At 40.2% G+C, this 20,241-nt stretch overlaps 2 protein-coding genes across 3 annotated transcripts in view; one reads left to right on the top strand and one right to left on the bottom strand.

Annotated features, from left to right (window-relative positions):
* The window catches only part of LOC110127809 (zinc finger protein 345), a 63,737-nt gene that overhangs the window by 14,386 nt on the left and 29,110 nt on the right, over positions 1-20,241 (bottom strand). Inside the window, exons 1-2 of one of the 2 annotated variants that reach the window (XM_070450973.1) lie at positions 3,689-3,799; positions 2,826-2,898 (exon numbers count right to left, since the gene is read on the bottom strand). The exons of the other annotated variant lie outside the window; for it this stretch is intronic. The gene's annotated coding sequence lies outside the window, so the exon portion shown is untranslated. Of the gene's footprint in view, positions 1-2,825; positions 2,899-3,688; positions 3,800-20,241 lie in introns of those variants that run through there. 2 annotated transcript variants of the gene reach the window in all.
* Positions 995-20,208, top strand: LOC110127811 (zinc finger protein 790-like). The gene is given in 8 exon segments (XM_070451546.1): positions 995-1,082; positions 4,036-4,121; positions 4,242-4,334; positions 16,017-16,140; positions 16,398-16,484; positions 18,465-19,912; positions 19,914-19,961; positions 19,963-20,208. Coding segments are annotated over 8 exon segments (2,082 nt in total). The 3' UTR covers positions 20,071-20,208.

The raw sequence follows: 20,241 nt of genomic DNA, 5'->3' as shown, positions 1-20,241 counted from the left end.
ACCAGTTTGGCATTGTCCAGTAAAACTGAAGCTGTACAATCCCTAGCCCTCAACAACTGAATTACAATTTTATTATATATTAAAGAAACACAAGCACACATGTCCCAAAATATCTGCACAAAACATTCACAGTCACATTGCTTATAACACTCAAAAACTGTAAGCAAGTCAATCATCCATGAAGAATAGAACAGATTATTAAATTGATACTATTATACAATGAGATAGTATGTATAGAGCAATGGAAAAAATGAACTATAGTTATGGGAAATACGAATGAAGCTCACAAATATTTTTAATGAAAAAACATAAAAGGATGTCTCTTCATACAAAGATAGAAAATGGACAGAAACTAACTTATGTGATTTTGGAATTCATATCAAAGCTCTAAGTGAAAGACAAAGAAATGATCACAGTGGTTATCACCAGAAGGGCATAACTGTTTATGACTGTGGAGGGGTACATCAGAGGCTGCTATACAGATAGCTGTATTCTTTTTCTTGATTCCTTACATGGGTCTTTATAATTATTTGCACAAATGGGTGTTAAATGCCATTTCTATATATAATTTGAAAGAATGAAGACATAGGCATTCAAATAAATATGCACCTCTAAAAATGTTTCAAATATTAAATTATGTGGGAAGATACTGAGAGGGTAACAGGCAGGAAGGCTAGTGGAGGATATAGACTGCACGTGTCAGATTTTTTTTTCCTTCTTTATACAAAATTAAAAGGAGGTTTCTTTTAAAATTCTGTGTTGCCATGACGACACCTGGTTCCACCTGAGCTTAACTTTTCTGAAACCTTGAGCTAACCAATGTGTTTTTATTATGGAAATGTTTTTCTTAAGCTATGTTTAATGAATTATGTATTTACATTAGACTCTGTCTTCCTTCAAGTTGGTTCCACCTAAGACTCAGAACCTATAATGGCTCAACAAATCAGTATGTTTTACTTATGGAAATGTTCTCTTAAGCTATGTTAATGAGACTATGTATTTGCTTGGAAACCTGCCTTTTTTCAAGATTCATGTCAAATGTTTGACATCTTGGGGGCTCGTCTGGGATTCTTCAGGACAAGGTAAGGAGGCTTGGAGCTCTAGTTCTTTGTTCTCCTAGCAAACACGTTTTCTGCTGTACTTTACTAACTCTATGGTGTGTTTGTGTGTGTGACTGACTGAAAGAGACACACATGTGCGAACCAAGAGCTGTGTCCCAATCTGAAGTTCCACAGTGACCTCACACAGCTTATGGCAGAAACCCTATTGGGGGATTATACCGACCTGCTAATGTCAAGAGGCACCCAACGTCTCCTCCAGGGGAGCAGCCAGGGATGGATGAAGCGTGTGAACCAAACTTTCCTTTCTCAGTCAAACTTTCCAGTCTCTTTGACCATTTCATAACTTCCTGAGAATTAGAACTACTAACCTAATCTGTTGGATCACAGACTTTCAAGAGATTTGTGATCTACGCTGTTACTGTGTACTGTTCCATAGGTCCCAAACCTGGAGAGCCCCGAAGATGAAAGGTTGTTGCTATGAGCCGTGAATGATGCTGGGATTCTTGGCCTCTGGAGGAGAGGAATTTGATCTGGGGCCAGTGACAAGGCTTGATCGCTCAGAGCTTTTGTGTAATAAAGTTTTAAAGTATAAAACAGATAGAGAAAGCTTTTGATATAGACATCAGAAGGGGGCAGAGAGAGTGCCCCCTTATATACCCATTGAAAGTGAAAGTGAAGTCGCTCAGTCTGACTCTTTGCGACCCCATGAACTGTAGCCCACCAGGCTCCTCAGTCCATGGAATTCTCCAGGCAATACTGGAGTGGGTTGCCATTTCCTCCTCCATATTAGCAAGCTGCTAATTAGATAAAGGAAATGTCTCAAAACTCTTGAGAGTGGCAGGCCATTCACCCACAACATGCATTTTTGAGATAGCATTGGCACAGGGTGAGTCATCCCAGGCCATAAAATGATTGACATAGATCTTGAAGAAAGGCAGGTTTCCAAGCAAATACATAGTCTCATTAACATAGCTTAAAAGAACATTTCCATGAGTAAAACATACTGGTTTGTTGAGCCACTATTAGTTCTGAGTCTTAGGTGGAACCAACTTGAAAAAAGACAGTCTAAGGTAAATACATAGTTCATTAACATAGCTTAAGAAAAACATTTCCATAAGAAAAACACATTGGTTAGCTCAAGGTTTGAGAAAAGTTAAGTTCAGGTGGAAACAGGTGTCATGGAAACATAGAATTTTAAAAGAAACCTGCTTTAAAGTTTATATAGAGAAGGAAAAAAAAGGTCTGACATTTGCAGTCTATTTCCTCTGCTTGGGGGACCCTAGCCTTCCTGCCTGTTACCCTCTCAATACTTAAATATAATTTTATGTTAAAATGTATGCTACAAATGATAAATACTGAATAAATTCAATTTTTAAAACCACATTTAAAAAAATAAAATAAAAACCATATTTTATATGTGTACATAAAACATACTGGGGAGAAACTGTCAAAAAGGTAGCATTGGTTTTAACTGGAAATTTAGTTTTCTTCATTGAGGATAGCTGTATGTTTGTAATTAAAGATAATTTCACTTTTATAATAAAAAGGTTTTTTAAGACAGCTTAAAGAAAAATCATTTGACAAATTAGGAAGAGAAAGTCATGTGTGTGGATTGGGGTTTAGAGCAAATCACATTTCTCAAAGGAAAAAAAATTCCATGGATCAGGTCACCGGACAGGCAAGAAATTTTCAAGAGAAGGAAAGCAAGTCATATCTTGACAAAGAAAAGAGGATTTCGGGAAACAAGGGGAAATGATAAGCTACCTTGCAGGTGCCTTGTGGATGTTCAACAGGCATTCTTTACTCCACTCTGGAAGACTGTGCAAGTAGAGCAGAGCTGGGGAGGGAGAAAGGAGTCAGGAAAAATCAGGTTCTTCTGGGAATCCAAGTCAATCTACCACCTACAGAAAAGCCCAGAAAAGGCTTGTGCGTCCTGCTCAATACCAGCATGACAGAAGCGCAGGGTCATTTGCAGTTCTGGGCAGATTCTGCCCCTGGGCTCCAACTCCTGGGAACAGAGCGCTGGAGTCACAAAGACACAGACAAAGGCGTCTCACACCTACAGTGCTATATGGATATATAATCATACAAACTCACTCATACCACGGGGCGCTCAGGCACCCCAGAGGGCCACTCAATCATATACACTCTGGAGGCAGTCAGTCACGATCGCAGTCAGAGGCACCCCCAGGTGACACCTATCATGGGGACACAAGGACAACAAATTCAGACGCACCCTACCCACCAACAATATCACAAACACACCCCCAAGGGGAAATATTAGAAATCTCACAGTTAAGCCACCCCACTCCCACCGCTCAGCAAATGTTCATAAACACACACACACACACAAAGTGGATAGATATACAGCTTTGCAACCACAGTCTAAGAACTTCACACTCACAAACAGTGCCACACCCAGTCACAAAGTTAAACCCCATCACACATGCACCATTGTAACTGCAAATCAAGCCCGCCTCCCCGTCTTTACAGTTTGGTACAGGGTCACACAGACACAGAGACATAATCACAATCAGACACACACTCCTCACAATCTCCCCTTCCCAGCTGGCTGGCTCCCGTTGAGACCGGAGGTTCCAGACACGCCCAGCTCCAACCCATCTCACCTACGATTCCTCAGGTCTGTCTGGTCAGCACCGCTCCACTGTACTTGAAACAAATAGAGCCCAGCAGCTCCCAGAGCACCCAGAGGCTGTTTGCCCCTACCCGCCAGAAAAACCCGCCCACTCCTCAGGAGGAGGTCTGCTTCTCGCGGGAGGGAGCACCAGGCCTAGAGGCCTCTGGGAGATGTAGTCCAGAGAGAGACAGCGAGAGAGAGCGCGCGCGAGAGAGAGCGAGAGAGAAGCTGCTAAAAGCTACCTCCAATTCATCCTGAGTCCCCCGTGGCGAGGAACCTGGACCTGGCAGCGCACCTGAGGCTTCGGCGAGTCTCAGCTGACAAGGATTCCATGAGCAAACTTTAGTCAAGCTGACTCCACTGACTCCATCACCCTGCCCACTGGCTATAAACTCCCAGAGACTGTTATATACCAAGTTGAGGTAAATCTCTCTTCCCTATTGCAATAGTCTTTAATAACGTTTTCCTTATGTGTTTAACTTGTTTGGTGCAACTTTTCTTTGACACAGCCCAGCCTCAAGTTTCTGTAGCGGCTCTCGCAGGTTTTGGCGCTCATCCTGCAACATAGTGAGCCCCACGGCATCCCGGGAAATGTAGTCCAGGACTTCGCCGACGGCGGGACGGACTCGGCAGAGGTAAACTGCGTTCCCTAGGCTCTGAGGCGGGGCCTGGCCTCAGCCAAATGCATGGGAGGCTGCTCCCGGTTACGCATTGATCTGGGAGCGCTGAGATGCCCTTGAGGCAAGCTGCTGAGGAACGTGTTGGGGAGCCAGAAGAGAGAACCCGAATGTGGAACATGAGTGTCTGGGACCAAAGCAGCCTCGGGAGAAATTCACAAGTCTAGTCACATGGGAGAGTGGGCAAAGGAGGGTCCCAGTGTGAGACCATGATGAGACTGCGAGTGTGACTACATTTAGGGGTTAGTTGAATGAAAGAGAGACTGCATGCGGTGAGGGAGAGGTAGGATCAAGATTATGAGTGGTTTTATGAGGATAGAGGGTCATATTGTGGGCTTGTGTGGTTGGGAGTAAGTGTGTGTGTGTATGTGTGAGTGTGTGTGAGAGAGATCACATGATTGTGGGTCATTCTATAGGTGGCTGAGGAAGTGGAAAAATCTGAATCCTCTCAGCCTCATTTCCTCTTCAAATGGAGACATTTGATCAAAAACAGAAGTAGTGACATTTGAAGATATTTGGATAAAGAGCACTGTAAGCAGAGAATACAAGTAAACAAAAATGCCGTGGGTTAGCCCTAAGCCTCTCAATGGACACAAATTTGAGCAAACTTCGGGAGATAGTGAAGGACAAGGAAAGCTGACAGGCTGCTGTTCATGGGGTTGCAAAGAGTCGAACACAACTGAGTGATGAACAACAACAACAAGCCATAAGCCTGGTATATTCAGTGAACAGCAACTAGGACAGCGTGACAAAGTGGAGAGTAGTAAATGAGGTGAAACAGCTAATGAGAAGACTGATTATGGAGAATGTTTTATGAAGTTTGGTTGGTCTTAGTGAGATGTAAAAGCAATAGTGGGTTTTGAACAGAAGAGTGGCATGATCTTATATTTAAAAGAAATCATTTGGAGTGCTGAGTAGAGAGTAGGGGGACAAAAAAAGAAGCAGGGAAACTAGTCAATGGGCTGGTGGAATAATCCAGGTAAGAGATAATGGTGACTTGGTCTAGGGTGATAGCAGTGGTAGTTAGGAGAACTAATTGGATTCTAGATACATTTTGAAGATAGAGCTAAATGGATTGGGTAAAAGATTTGATGAGGGAAATGAGAGAAAAAGAGGAACCTAGGTCAACCACCATATTTTTAGATCAAGAAACCAGAATTGTTATTTATTGAGATAAAACTAGAGTGAACAAGTTTTAGTGGGTAAGTCATTGGTCTTTGCTCTGCTAAACCTCTGAGATCACTAAGGCAAGATGAGAATTCTATGGAAATCTATTAAGATAAAACTAATATAGTAACAGGTTGTTTGGGATTAAGTTGTGGCATCCTAGAGATATGTCCACATCCTAACTCCCAAGACCTGTGAATGTGACCTTATTTGGGGGAAAAAAGGGGGTCTTTACAGATGTAATTAAGACAAGGATCTCTAGGTGAGATTATCCTGGATTTTCTGGATGTGACTTAAATCCACTTACAATAAACAGAAGATGAGAAGACATAGAAGGCCATATGAGAAAGAGGCAGAGACTGAAGTTAAGCAGCAACAATCTAAGAACACCTGAAATATTCCTGATTTTTGCCTTGTGTTTTGGGAATGTCTTGATTTTTCTTGGCTTTTTACATACTTTGTATTTTTTTTTTTTGATGTTGTTGAAAGCCATTTGTTTAGGACAGTAGTATGCAGAAAAAGGGTAACAGCAGAGCTGAGACAACTTATCCTTTAAAGGCCTGGTTGAAGTTTGGCTCTTGATTTACAACTAGAACTTAAAATTTTGAGAAGATTCCCATTATCCTAATTGATAAGAATGGCTCACTATGTCTACAGTGTTTGTTCAAGCAATATAATTTATGCTAAATACTTGCTTTCCTTCTGAGAGTCTGAAATTCTGGTATGTGCCAGGCAGAGCCTGCCTATGCAGTCAGGCCCCAATGAAAATACTAGATATTGAGTTTCTAACGAGCTCCCCTGGTTGTTACCATTTCACATGTACTGTCACAGCTCGTTCCTGGGGAATTAATGGCTTTTGTGACTCCACTGGGAAAAGGATCCTTGGAAACATGGGGCTGGTTTTTCCTGAAGTTTGCCCAGTGCACCTTTTCTTTTTGCTGATTTTGCTTTGTATTGTTTTAATATGAGTTCTCCCAGTGAATCCTTGAACCTTGGAGGGAGGGTTGATCTTGGAGTCTGGCAACACCATAGAAACTGAGGAAAATAATTTTTATACCTGAATTGGCATATATTTCCTTCTGCAAAGCCTTTAGTGTGGAGTTTTGAGTTAATCTAGTTAGGAGTTTTAACAACTGAGCAAATTCATACGGTTTGATTGTATTTATGTAAATTTCAAAGATAGATAAGTGAGAAATCAAGATGTTATATTATTATATGTTATTATATTATTATATGTTATTATATTAACAAGATAGTGGTCAGTTGGTGTCTTGGGGTCAGAAATGATCACAGGGGGTGGGCATTTCTTCTTTAGGTAACAACAAGGTACCAACATACCAAGATTCTCCTCTTGTATGGCGTTACACATTCTATGTACTTTTCTTCAGGTATTTTCCATTTCACAATTAAAATATTTAAAGATTACCAATGATTTTGAAAATATGGAAAGAATTACTCCTCCATCAGAAAGTTTAGACATACATCTAAATCATAAGCACAGTTCAAGAGGGAGGGGACACATGCATACTTATGGCTGATTCACGTTGTACAGCACAAACCAACAACATTGTGAAGGAATTATCTTCCAATTAAAAATAAAAAAATAAATGATAATCACATAAGAAGGAAGCAAGTGAAAAACAGCCGGTAAGTATTAACTTCAGCAAAAATAATAGCTCAGACATGAATAACATTTACGAAATACTAATGTAACCATGAAAATTAATTTAAGCCACTTTAAGGGTAATTAGAACAAGGTGTTTGCTGTTGTGAAGGATACTGGAGGAGATGCTCCCATGGCTTCTCAGACAGGGGACATTCCTTCCCCTCGCCCCTGGTGCCCCATAAATCCTCCCCTTCATCCAACCCTCAAGCCAGGGCTTGTGGGATAAGTGTCCACCCGTCCAGGCCGAGACTCAGGACATTTCTGCCAACCAATGTGTCAGATGCCCAGGAGGCGAGCTTGTGATGAGAATTACACTCTCCTTCCAGAAGTATTTACACAGCTCTGGACTACATTTCCCAGGGGGTATCGCGTTCACGGCTACTTTCCGTCGAAAGATCGCGTGGGCTTCTTGTCCTAGTTCCCACAGAGGGGCACCAGTTTGTGGAGGAAGAGAGGCGCAGAGTCCTCAGTTGAAACTTGCGTTCTAGACGCGGCCTGGAACTGGTTGACGCTTTGCCACAGATATGAGGCGATGTGAGGCCGATGGTCTCTGCCGAACGAAGGGTTAAGGTCCAAGGCCAAGGTCTGTGAATTGAGACCTCTGGGCCTTTAAAAGGTTGTCCAGGCTGCAGACCACATTTTCCAGTGTCCACCGTACCCGAGGCAACATTCTGTCCGCACACTCGCCGGTTCAGGACCATAGGAGGGATCGCCCGCGAGTCCCTGCGGAACATCCACAGCTTGGGGGAATCTCAAAGTCGGGTGAGTCTAAGACCCGGGAGCGGAGTGAACCCTGAGAGGCCAGGCCGCGGGGGAGGGCAGTGAGGGGCTAAAGTTTTCAGAGTTTGAGGCTTTACCAGCAATGGGATGTGGGAGGGACGATGGTGGCGGAGTTGCGTGTGTGTATCCGCGCGCGCGAGGGATCCTGGCCGCAAACCTTGGGTGCTTGTGTGAAATCGGTGCAGGAGGAAGGTGTGGGAATAGTGGAGGGATGTGTGTGTGTGTGTGTGTGTGTGTGTGTGTGTGTGTGTGTATAGTGTCATGGGGACGAGAGTTGTATGTGATTGTAATGGACCTTTTAGATGTGGCTGTGCACGTATATGATTGTGACTGTGTCACCAAGTCGTGAACGTGTGTGTAAAGGTGGTAAATGTGGCAGCAGTTGTGGGGCCAGAGACAAGGAATTCAACATTGCGTTTAGTAACCTTCACAGTCTTTCGTGAAGGTGTGGGGAGTAGTTTCTGTAGGGCTGCTTGGATTGGAGTAGGATAAGGTAAAATGAGGCGAGAGGAATGGGAAACTGTAGACCACATATTCCAAGAGTTTTTCTTGGAAGAAATAAGCAAAGAAATAAGCAGCAGCTGGGGAGGAAGAAATAACAACCTATCAATATGATAGCGGAAATGAGCCATGAGAGAAGGAAAAGTGGTTATACCGGTGAGGAGTAAGCCAGGCTCATCTGTAGGTGTCCTGAAATTACAAGAATAAAAGAAGGGTAGTAGCCTGTGGGCTCCCCTGGGTAGCTCAGTGGTAAACAATCCTCTTGCCAATGCAAGAGACACGAGTTGGATCCCTGGGTTGGGAAGATCCCCTGGAGAAGAAAATGGTAACCCACTTCAGTATTCTAGCCTGAAAAATCCCGTGGACAGAAGAGCCTGGCGGGCTGCAGGCCCTGGGGTGGCAAAAGAGTCCACTGAACAGCAAATCGCAACTTAGCAACTGAACAAATAGCATTGCACAGAGTAAGCCATGAGCTCAAGTTTTGAAAAAACAAAGAGAAAGAAATACCCTGTACTTGGTAGATGTCAGCAACAGTATGGTTGTTATGGGAGTTATCTATGGTCTCTTGGCATGAAATTCAAAGGTAGAGCTTTTGTGGAGGAGGAAGGGAGAAAGTCTGAAAGTAATAAGAGCAAGGAGGACACCTGCCCCACTTAAAGACCCAGTGGCAAGAGGCTGTTGTGGGGCTGGGAAAACATTGAGAGGGCTACAGGAGTCCTCTTGAGAAAGCCAAGTTTCTGTTAGACTCAGAAAGGTGAAAGGATTGTTCAGGGAAGTAGTTGAAGATAAAGGAGGGGTTTGTTACTCTGAATTCCAGAGGGCATACTAGAAAGTCTCAGGAGTTGAGGGATGAGAAAATGGGATGTCCAACTGATGGGGAATACAGTATCTGTAAAGAGAGATCACCAACGACCCTAGGGCTTATTACAATATGATGGGCATAAACATGGGTACAGGGGATACTGATGCTTATTCTGATTGGATTCACAGATGTGTTGGAGAGGTAGTATTGTGGTAGAATGAGGTGGACTTTTGAGTATTCCCTTGAAAAGAGGGAAGTCGAGGATAGAACATTTAAGAATGGTTGGAGTAGGCAGAATAATGTCCCTGCAAAGACGTCCCTGTAATGTCCCTGGCCAGAACCTGGGCACCTATGAATATGTTAATTACAAGGCAAAAGGAACTTTGCAAGTAGGATTAAATTAAGGATTTTGAAGTGGGGAGATAATCCTAGACTATCCCTTTGGGCCCAAACTAATCACTTGGATCCTTAAAGTCAGTGGACTTTCTCCAGCTGAGTTTAGAGTTGCAGGGAGATGTGATCACAGAAGAATGGTCAGAGAGATACAAAGTTGCTGGTTAGATCAAGGAAGTTAGCCTCAAATCCAGGAATGTTGGTGGCCTCTCACTTCAGTTCAGTTCAGCTCAGTTGCTCAGTCGTGTCCGACTCTTTGTGACCCCATGAATCACAGCACGCCAGGCCTCCCTGTCCATCACCAACTCCCGGAGTTTACTCAAACTCATGCCCATCGAGTCGGTGATGCCATCCAGCCATCTCATTCTCTGTCGTCCCCTTCTCCTCCTGCCCCCAATCCCTCCCAGCATCAGGGTCTTTTCCAGTGAGTCAACTGTTTGCATGAGTTGGCCAAAGTACTGGAGTTTCAGCTTCAGCATCAGTCCTTCCAATGATCTCCTTTAGGATGGACTGGTTGGATCTCTTTGCAGTCCAAGGGACTCTCAAGAGTCTTCTCCATCACCACAGTTCAAAAGCATCAATTTTTTGGTGCTCAGCTTTCTTCACAGTCCAGCTCTCACATCCATACATGACCACCGGGAAAACCATAGCCTTGATCAGGTGGACCTTTGTTGGCAAAGTAATGTCTTTGCTTTTTAATGTGCTACCTAGGGTGGCCTCTAGGAACTGGAAAACCTAAGGAAATTAATTCTCACCTAAAGAGATTCATGGGGTTGCAAAGAGTCGGACACGACTGAGTGACTGAACTGAACTGAACTGAAAGCCTGCAGAAAGGAACACGGCCTTGTCAACACCTTGCTCTTACTTAGCCAAGTGAGAACCATGGCAGACTTCTATCTAACTGTAAGGTAATTAAGTTTTATTGTTTTAAGCCACTGCATTTATGATTGTTTGTTATTCAGTAGTAGAAAACTAATATTGTGGTATAGTTTCTTAGACTCAGCATCATGGAAGGGTTTGAGCCATGTGTCATGAGGGGAACTCAGCACTTATTGATAAAATTTAGGACTTTAGGTAAAGCACATAGGCCCCCTCTTGTAATGTACTGTTTTGCTGCATTATGATATTGAAATTTAATGAATTTGTCTTTGTGATCTAATATATGGTCAGTCTAGGTATTTGTTTTGCACTTTATTTATCCTTTTATTTATCTTAAATTGAGAAAAATATATTAAAATTCATTTTAATATGACTTATCAATGAAATTAATTCAGTGAAATTTTATCTTGCATCAGCCTGTAACTTCTGCTTTATGAAAGCTCCACTGTTAGCTGATATATAGATGTTCATAATTATTATATGTTTATTGTGAATTGTAAACTTTAGTATTTTAGCATCTTCAAGATCATAGCCCTTGGTTATTTTGTTTGTTTTCATTTGCCTTGTATATATTTCTTCATAATTTATAAAATAAATCTCTTATTGAAGTTTATCATATATATAGGCAAGTGTATACACAATGATGCAAACAATCAATAAAACCAAAACGGTACACCTTGAATCACCACAAAGGGGAATACCCATGTAATAAGCACCCAGATCAAGAAATAAACCATTGCCTGCATTCCAGAAGCCCCTGTTGTGCTCCTGTTCAGTCAGTAGATTCCCCAAAGTAACCACCATACATCAGTTTTGTCTGTTTTTGAACATATGTATATGTGGAGTCATACAGTATATAGCATTTTATGTTGACTTCTTTGTTCAACATTATGTTTGTGAGATTCATCCATATTGTTTTATGTAAATTTAGCTTACTGTTTGCCTTGCTATGCACTGGTATTCCATCGCATGAATATACCAACTATATTTGTCCATTCAACAGTTGTTATACAGTTGGTTGACATTTGGCCTGTCTCCAGATTTGGACTTTCATGAATAATGATGTTAGGAGCATTCTTCCACTTGTCATTTTATGTTCATATGTATTTGTTTCTTAGGTCTATTTCTAGAGAAACTTGCTGGATCATAGGGTATGTGAATCTGCTTAAGCAGATACAATCTGTTTTCCAAAATGCACAAAATCAGTACTCCAGTCAACAGTTTATGCAAGTTTCAGTTGCTTCACTTTCTCATTAACATGTGGTATTGTCAGACTACAATTTTTGCAAATATGGTGGATATATATGCAGTGGTATTGCGCTGTGGTTTTCTTAACTTATGACTAATGAAGTGGAGTTGCTTTTGTTTTAATGCCTCTTGACCATATCCTTCCCAAAGGATATCTTCCTTTGGCAAATGCCTGTTTAAGTCCTTTGGCCTTCCTTTGCAGAGTGTCTGTTCACGTTTTGGGGAGCTTGTGTGCCTTTTTACTGTTGATTCTTAGGAGTTCTTTATTTGGAGTTCTGTAGTTTGGATATGAATCTTCATCAGCTGTGTGTATTGCAAGTAATATCTCCCAGTACATTTTCACTCCTTTTCTGAGAAATTACTTTTTAAAATGTAGTCTGAAAGATATATAATCTGAATTAATTTTTTCCCTTTGTGATTTGTGCTGTCTGTACTCTGTTAAGAAATCTTAATTCTCTCTTTTGATTTGTATTCCATCTCTAGAGGCTATGCTTAGTTGCAAGTTGGATCACTTCTTTTTTTTTAATTAATTGGATTTAAGTGTAGTTGATTTCCAGTGTTGTGTTTATTTCTGCTGTACAGCAGAGTGATTCAGTTATACATATATTCTTTTTCACATTCTTTCCCATTATGGTTTATCATCAGATATTGAATATAGTTCCCTGTGCTATGCAGTAGGTCCTTGTTCATTCATCCTATATATATAATAGTTTACATCTGCTAATCCCAAACTCCCAATTCTCTCCTACCCTCCCCCACACCCCCTTTGGCAACCACAGGTCTATTCTTTATGTCTGTGAGTCTGTTTCTGTTTTGTTAGATACATTCTTTTGTGTCATATTTTAGATTCCACATATAAGTGATACCATATAGTATTTGTCTTTCTATTTCTGACTTACTTCACTTAGTATGATAATGTCTAGGTCCCTCCATGTCTTTGCAAATGGCATTTTTTCATCCTGGAATGGCTGGGTAGTATTCCATTGTATATATGTATGTACCACATCTTTATCTATTCATCTGTTGATGGACACTTATATGTTTTTTCCATGTTTTGTGCTCTTTGTAGTTTATTCTTCATGTCTAAAGTGGTTTTGCCTATATTCTCTTTCATTCTTGAATTCTGCTAGCTTTCATATGTGGTCTGCCTATCACTTCCTCTGTTTCCTGAAATCATTGTACCATTTGTACATGTAGTTTTGCTTCTGAGATGTGATTGTACCATAAATTCTTAAAATTCATATTGAAATGTTGGGTAATAATTTTAATCTTCTCTGAAATTTTTAGTGAGTTTTCTTTATACATGGGGAATTGGGGCACTCTTCAAACTTTTATCTAACTATATTTTTGGACACGGTGTTTCTAATTTTGTTTTTGGAATGTGATTTTTTTTTTTTTTGGTATATGTGTCACTGACACTTTCCTACAAAAAAGGAAAATGGGGCAAAGGTTCTGCTCAAGAGTTCCTCTGTTTCTGCAGTAGGAGAGTTTCTTTAAAAGCTAGCCCCTCTGAAGAGTCAGGCCTTCTTTGTTGTTCACGACCTAACATGGTTCAGGAAGATTCCTACTGTCAGCTCTGAGTTCCACAGTGTCTTCTTTGCTGAAATTAAAAAATATCGTCAAGCTCCTAATTCAATGAAGCTAGCATTACCCTGATTCCAAAGCCAAGCAAAACCTATCTTGTATAAACATGATACAAAAATCCTCAACAAAATACTAATAAACCAAGTTCAGCAATGTATGAAATGGATTATACAACATGACTGAGTGGAATACATCCCACATATGCAAGGTTATCTGAACATCCAAAGATAAATTAATGTAACAGCTGAAGGATACAGGATTTCTTTTTGAGGTGATGAAAATATTCTGAAATTGACTTGCGGTGGTTGCACATATGTTAATTTGCTAAAAAAAGGAAAAAAAACACTGAACTGCTTACTTTAAATGCATTAATTGTAGGGTATATGGATTTTATATCAGTAAAACTTATTAAAAAATAAAAGAATACAGCCTGTGTATTTTGAATTTTTCCACCTTGAATCCCTCTGTCATCTCCATGCCTCTTTTTACTACCTCCACCATCAATCAGCTCCTTTTCATAGCATTTCTGCTCACAGAAACTCTCCTTCAGCATGGTCTGCTCCTCATGAGAATGAATATTTCTTATGTCTTCTTTGGGAAAATGTCTGTTTAGATCCTCTACCCATTTTTTGACTGGGTTTTTGTTTTTTTGATATTGAGCTATTTATATATTTTGGAGATCAATCCCATGTTGATTGCATTGTTTGCAGGTATTTTTTTCCCATTCTGTAGGTTGTCTTTTCATTTTGTTTATCGTTGCCCTTAGTTTTGTCATGAGAGTGCTTTAGATGAAAATGAGTCAGTACGTTTTATATACTTTGGTTGGACCTGGGGGAGATGAGAGGCCACCATCAAACAGGAAGTACACAGGAAGGCCCTGGGCAGATGCTCGGGGCTCCCAGATGGGAGAATTCCCCCAGCGGATGTCTAACTTGGGGTCCTTTTTGTTAAAGGGGCTATTCGGAGCAAGTCAGAATGGCCTTATCTCATATTCTGATCCATGTCATGATTTAGCATAACTGATTGGACTGAAACTTCATCCTGCTGTAGTTTAGTCTCTTGGGTTTTGGATAGGGCCAGAATTTCTGCAGATGCCCTCTGACCTTCCTTCAGGGAATAAAATGGTATTCTTAGTCCATTTGAAAGCTCCAAGGAAAGCCTGACCTCTTAGGATTCCTTCCCTCTAGCTCCACTTTCTCAAGACTGCTTCAACAACATGAGGAATCCAGAAGGCTGAGTGACTCTTGGAATTTTAAGTTATGGTCCATGTGAGTTGGAATTGCTTCTCTTCAAAAATTTAACTATTTATAGTAATAATATAGGGCTTCCCTGCTGGCTCAGATGGTAAAGAATCTGCCTGCAATGCAGGAGACCCAGGTTCGATCCCAGGGTCAGGAAGATCCCTGAAGATGGGAATGGCTACCCACTCCAGTATCCTTGCCTGGAGATTTCTGTAGACAGAGGAGCCTGGCAAACTACAGTCCATGGGGTTGGACACAACTGAAGTGACTTAGCATGCACGCACAATTATAATAAGATAACCATTTATATTACATCATGTGAATATTTTTGTTCCTTATCCTTAAACTGCTTACCTGACACTATTCAACATGGTAAAACAGTTTAGTGCCTTCTCTGTATGTCCCTCTTCTCTCCAACATGGCATTCAATACCTCTTGTGTCCTAATATTTTGACAGAGCATTGAAGGAGGAGAAATATATTCCCTTAAAGGGAATAGTAGAGACTTTTTAAGATCAAACTGTGGCTCCTGAGTCATTCTGCTGTGTACCTGAAACTTGTTGTGATCAACATTGTTAATTGGCTGTACTCCAATATAAAAGAAAATGTTAAAAGACAACAACTGTGGTTCGTCAAAGTGGAATTGAGTGACTAAAAAGGACATGCTATATGAAAGCTTTTATTTACCCTGTATGATGGGGTGTTTAAATTTAGGAAAGATGAGAGTCAGTGTTAGTTGGTATTCATTTTAGTAGTGGCACTTTGTTATGCTTTTAGATAGAGGATATAAGAAGAGGTTGAGTTCAGAGAGATGTGGGATCTTGCCAAGAAACCAATGATAATTAATATCATTAGGAAGAAGTTCAGATAGTCAGTTACTTAGCTGATAGCCTAGAAATTTTATACATTCGCCACGGAAAATGGAATTCAGTTAGGGAATATATCTCTTAAGAATCCTTTCAAATTCAACTAATAGAAAATTCAAATAAAAGAAGATGAAATAAAAAGAAAAACAACACTTCTCTCATACAATAAATCTGGAGTTAAGTATTCCAGGCTGGTGTAGCCTCTTGGTGGTATCAACAAAGAACTCACATGATACTTGTTTTTCTGGGCTGCCATCCAGTTGTCTTGGTGTTTGTTACAGGAAGGTCTTAACATTGTTGTGACTGACAACAGGAGATTTTAAGAGCATATAGGCGCTTGGCTTCAGGGACACTAATTTCCCTGTTGTTCCCACCCCACCCCCCCCACCCTAGAGGCAGCCAACTCCAGTTTTTGCTGAATGTGTATCCCTCTTCCTGCAGTGCTCTTTTCCATCTTTTCCCTGCCTATCTAAAAGATGTACTTCACCATTGATGTTTGGGTTTGTCATTTCAGCAGCTGATATTCAGTGATGTAGCTGTAGATTTCTCTCAAAAGGAATGGGAGTGCCTGGACTTAGAACAGAGGCATCTGTACAGAGATGTGATACTGGAGAACTACAGCAACCTGGTCTCACTGGGTAAGCTTCAGAATTCCACCCCAGAAATCCATGATTTCTACATTGTGAATTTTTGGATTGTCTTTCAAGTGTCTCAGGGGACTTCTGAGCTATTTCAGGGGAAATGTGTGTGGTTTGTACATTTGGCAATAAGTCATCATCTTTGGGAACCTCTATCTTCCCCATCCTTTATGCCTTTTTCTTGCCCTATCTAGTAACTAACGGACTTAGGAAACCCTTACCAGGTGGTAATTTCCTATTTCTTATTTTTTGACCAGGACTTTGCATTTATCAGCCAGAAGTATTCTCTTTACTGGAGAAGGGAGGAGAGCCCTGGATGACTTTGAAGGATGAGACTTTCCCAGGTGAGTGAGGGCTGAACAAGGAGGCCAGGTAACAGCCCAGATGCTTAGTGAGGCAGCAGCATCTCTGTAATATTGGTCTCGAGTTTCCTCCTCAGAGGCCAAAAGCCTATGGATAAAGGCCTGAAGGCTAGAAATAAAAGTAACCTTTTCCATGTGAAGTTCCAAATGAATCTTCACTTCACCTCCAAATACCACTCCATTTCAGTGCTCTCATTTTTCCTTCATGTTACAGAAAGGTAGGTGCCATTGTTTGTCTCTAGTGTCGATGGTTTAGGGTCAGTTTCTTCCCATTTCTCTTCCACCGCCCCCCCACCGTTTAGATATTTGTAAATTTCTTCATTCACTAAAAAAATACTTTTGACTCTATTTTTCATTTTACCTGCTACCTCTCGAATTTCTCTTATTTTGCATAGTTTTTGCTTGCTGCTGAATTTCCTTCATTAATTAATTCTTTCTTTTAAGTAATGTTTATTAATTTTTCTAATTTCATTTTAGATTAAGAAGGCTTAACAAAGAATCTGTAATCAGTTAAGAAATGTGGTATTCTTTTCTGTGACTGGAACAATTTCATTAACTTCTGCAAAGCAGTCTCTATATTAAGAGAAGGCCTCATAGGCTGCTTTGTTATGGTTTCTGGTTACAGTGAAAAGGAAATGGCAAGAGAGCGGTTAGGGCTAATGAAAGACAATAAGCAGAGAATACAGTGTCATAAAAAGCCAGTAGTGTCTGTTGAAAGGAAGCAAGGGGTATATTTAGTAGGAGGATGGTAATCGGTGAATTTTCTATTATGAGCAAGCATCAGATTGAAATAATTTACTCTTGAAGCTTCCTTTTTATTTGAAATATCAAGGAAGGAAATTTAATGCCTTATTGGAGTCATGTAGTGGCTCAGTTAGTAAAGAACCTGCCTGCAATGCAGAAGACCCAGGTTCAATCTGTGGGTTGGGAAGGTTCCCCCGGAGAAGGGAATAGCAACCCACTCCAGTATTCTTGCCTAGAGAATTCCATGGACAGAGGAGCTGGTGGGTTGTAGTCCATGGGGTCACAAAGAGTTGGACATGCCTGAGTGACTAACACTTCTAAATTTCTGAACCTATATTGATGTGTTTCTTTAAATTTAATTAATTAATGAATTGGTTTTTGGCTGTGCTGAATCTTTGTTGCTGCATGGACTTTTTACTAGTTGCAGTGAGCAGGGTCTACTGTTGGTTGCGGTGCACAGGCTCCTCATTGCGGGGGCTTCTCTCATTGCGGGTCACAGGCTCTAGGGTGCAGGCTTCAGTAGTTGTGGCCTCTGGGCTAATCGCTGCGATTCCTGGGCTCTACAGCACAGGCTCAGTAGTTGAGGTGTGTGGACTTAGTTGCTCTGCGGCATGTGGGATCTTCCTGGATCAGGGATTGAACCTGTGTCTCTTGCATTGACAGGCGGTTTCTTAACTGCTGGACCACCAAGGAAGCTCGAACATAGTTATTTTTAAACTCTGTCTCATAACTCCAATATCTAGAATTCCTACAGATCTGTTTCTGCTCTCTGTTGTTTCTATAGTTTCTGCATTCGTGTTGTATGGTTATTTTAATTTTGTGTTACACTTATCTGCAAAATGTGAAATTAATGAATAGGTTATCTTCCTTTATAGAGAGCTCTGTATGCTACAAAGTTCTGAAACATTTTTGTTGTTATAAATTGATATCCCATGATAGGTGTAGTACCTGAACAATCTTTTTTTATTGTTGAACTCCTCAGATGAATTTGACCTCAACAAAATGGTATATCTAATCACCTGCCTTGGCTTTTTTAGTTCTTTTAAATTTCTGTTTATTTCTTTTCCTTTTTTCAAATTGTCCAAAATGTATGGATTTGTTAAGCTATTCACATTTCATATGCTCTATTTATTTTAGGATTTATTCCTATATCTACATTGAAAACCTTAATTCTGTCTGAACAGAAAAACAGTATGAATTTATCTTCTTATCTTTCAGACATACAATCCAGGTGTCAGATCAAGAAGTTATCACCAAAAAATGGCATTTTTGACAGAGAAGTATCTCAATGGGAAATAATGGAAATTTGTAAAAAACATAGCCCTAAATGTTTATGTTTTAGAGGTGATTGGCAAAGCAAAGGTCAGTTTGAAAGACAACAGGAAAATCAGGAAGAATGTTTGAAGCAAGTTATACTCAATTGTAAAAAAAAAAGTCCCGCTTTTAACCAGCACACAGCTTTTAATCTTCATCAGAGATTTATTTATTTATTTATTTATCATCAGAGATTTGATACAGGAAAGATGAATGAATTTAAAGATTGTAGGAAAGCCTTTTGTTCTAACTCAGACTGTATTCAACATCAGTTAATTCACATTGGTGAAAAATTTTGTGAAGATAAAAAGTGTGAGAAGACCTTTTATCTTGATTCAGAACTTACTCAATATCAGACAATTTATACTTCTAAGAAAACATATGACTGTAAAGAATGTGGGAAGACTTTCAGTTTGTGTTCAAGTCTTACCAGTCATAGAATTCATACTGATGAAAAACCTTTTAAATATAAAGAATGTGGGAAGGCCTTTAGATTTCATTCACAGTATAGTGTCCATAAGTGTATTCATACTGGTGAGAAATATGAATGTAAGAAATGTGGGAAGGCCTTTAGTTGTGGCTCAGACCTTATTAAACATCAGAGAATTCATACTGGTGAAAAACCCTATGAATGTAATGAATGTGGAAAGGCCTTTAGTCAGTGATCACATCTTACTAAACATCAGAGAATTCACACTGGTGAAAAACCTTATGAATGTGAGGAGTGTGGGAAAGATTTTACTCGTGACTCACACTTAATTAAACATCAGAGAATTCATACCAGTGAGAAATCTCATGAATGTAAAGAATGTGGAAAGCCCTTTATTCATGGTTCAAATCTTGCTCAACATCAGAACGTTCATGTTGGTAGGAAACCCTCTGAATGTGAGAAATGTGGGAAAGCCTATATCTGGAGTTCACACCTGACTCAACATCAGCAAATTCATACTGGTAGGAAGTCTCATGAATGTAAGCAATGTGGGAAGACTTTTATATGGGCCTCATACTTTGCTCAACATGAGAAAATTCATAATGAAAGGAAACCCTATGAATATAGGGAATGTGGAAAGACCTTTCTTCATGGTTCAGAGTTTACGCAACATCAGAAAATTCATACCGGTGAGAGAAACTATGAATGTAAGGAATGTGGAAAGACTTTTTTTCGTGGTTCAGAACTTAATTGACATCAGAAAATCCATACTGGAAAGAGATCATATGAATGTGAAGAGTGTGGAAAAGCCTTTCTCTGGAATTCACAACTTACAAAACATCAGAGAATACATACTGGTGAGGAACATTATGTATGTAAAGTCTATGGGAAATCTTTTATCTGGGGTTCACAGCTAACACTGTGAACATAGCAAAATTCATAATGATACAGAACCCTATAAAAATGTAAAGAAGTGGCCAGATCTTTAGTCACCATTCGTATTTTGCTGAACAGAAAATTCACAATGATGAGAATCTCTATCAATGGAAAGATTATGGGAACAATGTTGAGGTCCTTTAATGGATCGGAACCTGGTGGTACGGAGTCGACGATAAGAAAGTAAAAGAGAGAAAGAGAGAGAGAGAGACAAAAAAAGACCCGGGGACCTAATCTCTAATGGAACAAAGGTGCTTTAATGATTTTTCTATGAGTATATACAGGCTGCAGTACAAGAAACTTCTTTCGGGAATG

Source organism: Odocoileus virginianus, chromosome 20 (genome assembly GCF_023699985.2).
Source record: "Odocoileus virginianus isolate 20LAN1187 ecotype Illinois chromosome 20, Ovbor_1.2, whole genome shotgun sequence".
NCBI classification, from domain to species: domain Eukaryota; kingdom Metazoa; phylum Chordata; class Mammalia; order Artiodactyla; family Cervidae; genus Odocoileus; species Odocoileus virginianus.
The sequence above is the reverse complement of the archived record's forward strand: the minus strand, read 5'-3'. Positions and strand labels throughout refer to the sequence as shown.